The following is an 8,093-nucleotide window of genomic DNA, read 5'->3' as shown; positions in this document are numbered from 1 at the left end:
AAAAAACAACTACAAGAAGAGTAGGAATGTCTGAAATCAATTTTTTATGGTTAGGTTGTTGGACGTCATTAGCTTGAGAACATGTTTATGGTTAGATTGTTGGACGTCATTAGCTTGAGAACATGCGCGCTGACTTAAGAGTTAAGACTTCTAATATCAAACATAATTGACTTTTTATTTTTTATTTTTTAAATTTGATTCTTTTATTTTTTCATTAAATGAGCTGTATAACGGTATCGTCTTCTTTCTTTCCTCATAATTTTTTAATTTCTTAATTTTTAATTTTTATCTATGCAACATTTGTTGTGGGTCTCTCCGACGTGTGGAACCCACCCGCTTTGAAAAGAAAAAAAAAAAAAAGAGAAAAACGTGTTAATTGAAAATAGGTGAAGGTTGGCAACCAACCATGACATAAATGGAGAGCCATATGTAACTCACACACGGCTCTCACATTATCTCTCACATTACCTCTCCTATAAATAAGAGAGGATTTGCTTCATTTGAGACACACAGCAGAAACGAGAGAAAACAAAATGTAGAGAGAGATATTTAGTTTTAGGAAGGTTTTCCTAAAACGTGGGGAGAGAAAAATAGTGAGAAAATTATTATAGGGTGTTTTTTGGGAAACACTTTTGTGTGCCACTATTTTTGCATTACTCTCTTTGTGTACTTACTATTTTAATAGTGGAAGAATGATTCGGAGTTTGTCCCGTGGAAGTTGCCCTAAACAGTTGAGGGTGAACCACGTAAATTTCTGTGTGCCCCATTTTTATTTTTTCGCTGCGTTAATTTTCTCTTACTTGGTTGAAATGATCCAACAAGTGATATCAGAGCTGATGCCCAAAAACTGGTATCAGAGCTGATTCCTAATAACACTGTCTTAAGGACTAATACAATTTGATTTTGATATATTCTCTCTATTCACATTTATCAATCATTTTTGAAAGGTAGTCTCTACTAAACACAATGACTGTTATATATAATTTATTTCATCTTCTATTTCATACATGCATGAACGATTAGAATAAAAATCCTACACATTCTTTTCTTTGTGGTAATAATCAAGTAACGTTCATTATCTTTTCAAACTCCACTAATTGACAAAGCCTCTTGAGAATTTGCACTAGTAGATTAATCTTCTAAGTGCTCGCTAATGTACACTAACAAACTCATGATCGAGCTCTCAAATTGCTCATGCACTTGGTTTTCCTGAATAACTTGTATATTTCTCAGCGGACGACCCTTTTTTTTTCCCTCTTATAATAGCAGTAAAACTCCTCGCGAAAACCTTTCGCAGTAAGCTCGTTCAGAAAAAGCTTAAGCCGCCAAATTAGAAAAAGTTCAATCCTAAACGTTTCCTTCAGTTGTACCATGCTTTCGTTGATAGACTTCGCTCGTTAATGAAGGAAAGGCCGGAGCAAGCCTACACTAGGTGAACAGCCGGTTACTACTAAATGAAATAATAACTAGTGGTGAAAAAGTACCAAAACAACTGACGCAGAGCAGAAAATTAAGCTTCCAAATCCATTGATTAAATATTAATTTCAAACCATAGTTACAATATAATTACAGCAATAGCATGACCATGGTATAGATATTCTATCATACACGTACACACGCTTGGAGCGGAAGAATTTTCACAAGATTGAGTCCACAGTACATTAATTTTCATTCCACTTTGATCTCTACTGCCATAATTATGAATCAGCCTTTAGCACAGTTGCTGCTTCCTCGCTATTAGGTTTAGCTGAATCACAGGCATGTAACATAGTGCATATATCTTTGGTTTCCAGAAACTGTTCTGCATTAGTAATGATTATAGGACCATACTCGAATACCATCCTCTTGCACTGCAAATGAAAAGATCGTTTTAGAACTAATTGAGCACGAAGAAAAAATAAAAAAAAGAGGTTGAATGTCCTACTACTGTTAGTTGCGAATTTTAACCAGGACAGCAGGAAATGATTTTCCTTTTTTTTTTTTTTCAATTGTGTGATGCTAAGAGGTCAAGTTCTCACATTCTTATGAGTAGTATTCCAACATAGAATACCATCAAAGCATGAGAGAACTTTAATGGCTTCTAGCACACAATTTTAACTTTATGCCTTCCTCAATAGCAACTCAAGCAACAAAGCCGAATAGGCCATAGACGATAATTCCATGCATATTTCATTTTAAAAGTACTTGTACCATTTTTTCTCACCTTTGCTGCATTCTTCTCCAAAGAATCACATGCCTTTAGAAGCAACTCGATTATCTCAAGCTGACACAAAAACAATAAAGAGTATCAGACAGCTGAGTGAGCCAAATATCTTCATGGTCAAAGAAAAAAAAAATGCACAAAAGAAAACCTAACGAGGATTTTTCTGCTAGAAGAGTCGCATAATAGTGAACCGATAAAGTTTTCGCAGATAATTGCAATAAATCATGCATGCTAAAAGGGAAAATAACAAAATTGGAAAAACACTTGGTATAATCATACAGTAACTTGATTGCAATATTGAAAAAATGCATCTTTTGCGGAAAAAAAGGCAGCCGAGCATAACATGATCCAAAGAAAGACATTCCATTCTACTAGTGGAGTAGGCAAAAATTTTATCCATATCATTTTCAACGACATAAAATTTTATGCAAAGTTTTTATATATATCATTATCAAGGACATATAAAATATTCCCACAAACCATATGAGGTACCGAAAATGAGATGACTGTGCAAGTACTAGAGAGAAAGTGCAGAAATATATGTAGTTTCAACAATAACTGCAAAAAACTGTTCATGACTTTGTTTCCTTACTGCTAGTCGATGGTGTGCGTACATACCTGTGTGTCAGGGTTTTTCAACTTAATTAATACTTCTGAAACAGCACGATGGCAAATTCCACATTTGTCTTCTTGGAGTTTTGAGAAAATCAATACTATTTCCTGACAGAGATTGACTTTTTTACAGAAATCTGCAGGTTGTACGGAGGAAATCTCCAGAAAGAAGAGAGGAGCATAATAGTCCACCAAAGTGATGCACTGTGCATGCAAATTATAGAGTCATTAGAATTTTAACACCATGAAAAATGCCAAAATCAAAATTTCAAGAACTTTTAAATAGACACAACAGAAGGTTCTACAAGTTCAGTCCATCTTTGATATTACAGCAAGTGAATTTAGTTTCTCTATGTATCCTTATTAGTGAAACCAACTGAAGTAGAAATTTATGGTACCGTGCATTTACACTTTGCGCCATATATTTTTTTCATCTTAAAAAGGGGTGTTATTTTAAATAAATTTATTTGAATGTGAATTTGAATATCTATCAAAAAGATGTAATTTTACACAAAATTTGAATGGTTTCCTCCTCTTTTCCAAGCGCAAATATTTATTTATAATACTTCAACTTAAAATATCAAATGCAAATTCTTGAATTCCAAACTCTCCCATCCTACACAATACAGTCTTAAGAATCTTAAATTCTAAAGATTTTTTTGTCTAGAAAATACAAATCTTTAAATCTGTAATCACTCTTATAAATATAGGAGGGGTAGCTATAAAAAAATATTATTCACATTTAGAGTCAATCAAAATGGTAAGATCATTCTGCAGATAGATTAATCCTTTGGCTTTCAGTTTAAATGGGGAAAGCCTATTAAGGAGCTGTTTAACTTTTGATTTTCTTTATTGTGTCATCTAAGTGAGGCTGCATCTTATTGAGCCCTTGAACTTTTTGATTTAACCAAAAAAAAAAAAAAAAAAATGATACAAATATTTAAAGCCAAAATACTGAAACTTGCCCCAAGAGGTTCGAAAACCAAAAAAAATTAATTAGCAAAGCACAATACATTAGTGCTCAATAATATCAAAATAAACAAGTAGGCTTCAACAAAACACATTTTCAGTTCAAAAGCTCAATAGAAAAAATATAAAGGGCTTCTTGATGAGTTATTCCATTTATATGCTCAGAATTTTGCATTCAAAGAGACAAGGATAGGAAAAAGTGAGATGTTATTCAGTCCATAGAAAAGACAAAAAGCTTTGGTAGGGAAAACTAATGACAGAACAAAATGCAGAAAAGAGAAAAGGAGGCATATAGCATTTTGTTTGAATAGCAAGTACAAATTTCAAAAACAATATGTGCTACGCTCAAACTTTCAGCAAAAACTGACCATCATGCTAAAGCTAAGGGAGTACCTGTTCCTTGAAAGAATGGACCTTAGAGCAGGCCCCATGAAGGATGTCAACAATTTCAGTCTGAGTCTTGTTTTCAGTTAGGTAATCAAGTGCTTGGGTAGCAAATTCCTCACACAATGTGCATACTTGGTTATTTTTGATAACTCCATCTGAAGCTTGATTTTCCTTTTCTTGTACCTGGTCTCTCATTTGTGTAGCTGAACCAAGAAGAGAATTGTTCAGTAATATTTCCAACAATAAATTTTTCACATTAATATTCCTTGAAAGCATATGATAAATGCTGACAAAAGTACTTTGGTGGGTACTGGAGAAAAAATTTAGTTCATGCCACCATATATAAATGCCATTAAGCATATGTGTGAAAGTGCAGCTACAAATGTTAGAACAGTAGGATCAGATATAGATAAATTTCTTATAGCTGTAGAACTATATCAGGGATATGCTTTAAATCCATACTTGTTCACCTAGTAATGGTTAATCTAAAGAATAGTATATAAGATGATGTCCCATGATCAACGAAATAAACACAGGCTTAGCAAAGGACTAAACCAAAAGTTGAAATTATGGAGAAGCATTCTTGAGAGTAAGATTTTTTTAGGCAGCAGAAATAAAGCAAAATACACCCACTATGAGTTTGGGGCCTGAATAAGAAGAATGGATGTGAAGTGAGATTGGACAGTATTGTGGTACCTAAGTACAGTCAATCAGATATCAAGGTTTTGCATTTCAGAAGAGTGACATGATAGATGAAGATGTAATCCATAGAATTAAGATATGATGGATAAAATGGAGAGAGCTACAAGCGTGCTATGTAATACAAAGATATCTAACAACGTAAAAGATAACCTATGATGTTTTACGGAAGTAAATGTTAGGCCCCTAAAATCAAACATGTTTATAATATGCATGATGTAGAAATGTGGATATTAAGATGGCTGTGTAATCACACATGGACAAGATTAGAAGCGGCCACATTTGATAGAAAGGATAAGTAGTACAAGTTGGGGATAAAATAAGAGAAGGACGTCCAAGATGGTTTGATAATGTCCTACAAGACCCCATATGCTCCAATTCGTAAGTGTGATACATTGACGGTGGAATGTGTTAAATGCAGAAGAGGTAGACTAAAAAAACATGGGCAAAGTCATCACAAAAGATCTACTAATTCTTGACATTTGTGGGGATCTAGTTATGAATTAAGCGGAAAAAAGACAAAGAATTCGCATAGCCAATCCTGATTAGTTTGGGGTTAGGGCTTAGTCATTGTTGTTGTTGTAATAATCTTTGAAAGCTCGAAATATTTCTCCAATAAAAAGGGATTACTTGTCAATGCCACAAATTGGAAGCAACTTAAATTGGACTGCCATGTGAAATATCATTGTCATCAAGAAACAAACTGAACTGTACTTATGGCAAGGATCTAAATCTTAAAGGATCACCAAGAGACGTGATATACATAACGTCCGAAAGGAATCGATTTCTAAAAAATGACATCTTTCAGATGAAGCAAGATATGTTACTTCACACTTATACATATCAATATGGCTATTACATTTAACTTTAACGAAGTCCACCCAAGATCATGTCATGAGGCATGGGTGTGACAACTGCTGACATTTGTAGTTCCAAATATATATATATATATATTTTTTTTACATTTGCATCTCATATCTGATAAATCTTCATTTCAATAAATTTTGAGAAAAAGATAAGCTGTTAGTTGTCACAACGCTCCAAATAAAATGTTATCAGCACCATTACAAAGTCAACTGTTCTTAATTTAAAATTTTCACCAATAAAGCTACCGATAGACTTGAGTGTTAAAAAAAATCAACAAAAGATGAGTTACATAGCAATCTGTGAGAATATAACATCCAAGACATGAAATAGAATTCTAACAATGTGCTATGGCCAAGCAGGATCTAAGAAATGTGCACAAGAATAAATTGGACAAGCCAAATTAGTCTGGAAAGGACATACTCATAAAGTGTGCGAAAGACTGCTCTGAAAACATACAACCAAAGCTGGATCATAGGGCCTAATGTTGCAAACACTTCTGCTGAATACTGTCAGAAAAGTTAAATGTTACCTGGTAACTCAGAGATCGCCATGCTTCTACGAGAAAGCTCAGTGTCAGCCATTTGTCTAGCAGCACAAGCCCAGCCAGCACCCAACATAAGAAGAAATAAGAGCCCAACTCTCACGCCCATGATATCTTAAGTAAAAAAACAACAGTAACATCAAATTAAGAAATTGACTTCAAAAATTAAGAGGTCCAGTATAATTAATGACAAATTGATAATAAACTAATAGTAAAAAAATATAGGGAAAAGTCAGTGCTGAAGTATTCCATATATGAAACTCAAGAGACTGTTATCTACGGTTATTTTCATAATTGTTTCAACGCCAGAAACATTGTAAGCACAAAAAGCAAAAGGCAAGGGTGTGAAGAAGAGAGTTGGGTTGCAATTGCAAGGACATCCTCATCTCAGGCACATTCCATCTAATTGTAATGACTAGCTCAATGATATCTCTAACTTTTTCTTCTTCTTCTTTTCACCAACCGGGCATCTGATATTTGCCAATAAACTAATTAGATAGCCAAAATAATTGCTCCAATACCTAGCTCAAAGTTTAAAATGTTGTATGCCGCAACTGCTCCAATTGATCAGATTAGCAATTACAGAATCGAAAAAGAAGCAACTTAGCAATCAAAGGTTAAATTTCGCAACAGATTCCACTCCAGAAACTACAACAAAAAGCTCAAACCATGGCTTAATTGATCCACACAACTAGAAACTCAGAAGAAATCATCTGATCTTATAACTTATAAATACAATATCCTTACTGTCTTCAATCTTCCATTAGCATGTTCCAAATATTAATCAACACATATCAAGAAAAAAAAGATAATAATAACAGAGAGAACAAGAAAGAAACTGTATATGATCATAACATACTTTTAGCTGTACTATCCATATATTCGGAAGAAAAATAACTAATTGAGAAAATTAAACAGACCGAGAGAGAGCACCTAACGATTTTTTTTTTTTTTTTTTGACAGCTGATATGATAAGAAGGAATTTTCTGGCTAACCAAACAAAAGATATAACAATTTCAAATTATCAGAAGAAGGATAGGCGAGGATTACCTTTTGCAAAATTAGGTTTTCGATTGAGGGTGTCAACAGAGACAGAACGATGTTTGGTACCGTTTGAGCGTTGGGTGAGGCAGAGGCAAATGCAAGGCGTGGAATTGTAGTTGGTTCTTTCCTTCAGAAAAAGCAACTCCTTTAATTTAATTGAGTTTTGCTATTATGCGGCAAGTAATACTAAACCATCAAATTAGGAGGGGATGATTTATTATTGGAGAATGATTTGGAATGACGTGGCATGATTTTAGTGGTTATATAAGTTTGACTCTGGTTGGATCAGACTCCAGAGTAGAAGGATCAAACTAGAATCACATGGCGGAGTGTAGTTGACGATGCAAAGAAACCAACGTGGAGGATAATCCGATTAGAATAAGAACGTAATGGAGAATATTGATTATTTTCATTAGCAAACAAAAAAAAAGGGTTATTTTAATATTTTAATCAATATCAATACGTCATCGTCAAGGAAATAATGGACAGGCAAAAAATAGTTTATTTGTAAATTTCTCTCCGTGATATTTTAAACAAGTGTTTGGATTAATTTTAGTGCAAATTTTTAATCAGATATCAATTGGATCTGACTTCTTTTACTGGAATAAATGCATAAGTAAATTGATTTATTTTGGGTAAATGATTCAAATTGATATTTTAATTGAAAATTTCTGATAAAATCAATCTAAAAATTCAATTTGGAATAAATTGTACATTTACAATAAGTTCAGAATTGAAATTGAATATTATTATTTTTGAAATTTTTGTGTA

General features: G+C 33.4%; 1 protein-coding gene across 2 annotated transcripts; it reads right to left on the bottom strand.

Moving 5' to 3' along the window:
- Positions 1–1,510: 1,510 nt before the first annotated feature.
- Positions 1,511–7,485, bottom strand: LOC105648051 (uncharacterized). 2 transcript variants are annotated; one of them, XM_012234315.4, is made up of 6 exons: positions 7,329–7,485; positions 6,267–6,392; positions 4,178–4,374; positions 2,822–3,019; positions 2,204–2,263; positions 1,511–1,850 (listed from the first exon to the last, which is right to left on the bottom strand). In XM_012234315.4, exons 2-6 carry the CDS (start codon positions 6,385–6,387, stop codon positions 1,698–1,700), a joined length of 729 nt encoding a protein of 242 aa, XP_012089705.1. In that variant the 5' UTR covers positions 6,388–6,392; positions 7,329–7,485; the 3' UTR covers positions 1,511–1,697. The 2 variants fall into 2 exon arrangements, with proteins under 2 accessions (XP_012089705.1, XP_012089704.1); XM_012234314.4 differs by lacking the exon at positions 7,329–7,485 and adding an exon at positions 7,138–7,266.
- Between the last annotated feature and the right edge of the window lie 608 nt (positions 7,486–8,093).

This window comes from Jatropha curcas, chromosome 2 (assembly GCF_041381405.1).
Source record: "Jatropha curcas cultivar XTBG-Jc1 chromosome 2, XTBG_Jcur_1.0, whole genome shotgun sequence".
In the NCBI taxonomy this organism is placed as follows: domain Eukaryota; kingdom Viridiplantae; phylum Streptophyta; class Magnoliopsida; order Malpighiales; family Euphorbiaceae; genus Jatropha; species Jatropha curcas.
Note: the sequence above shows the minus strand (reverse complement) of the source record. Positions and strands in the feature narration are given on the sequence as shown.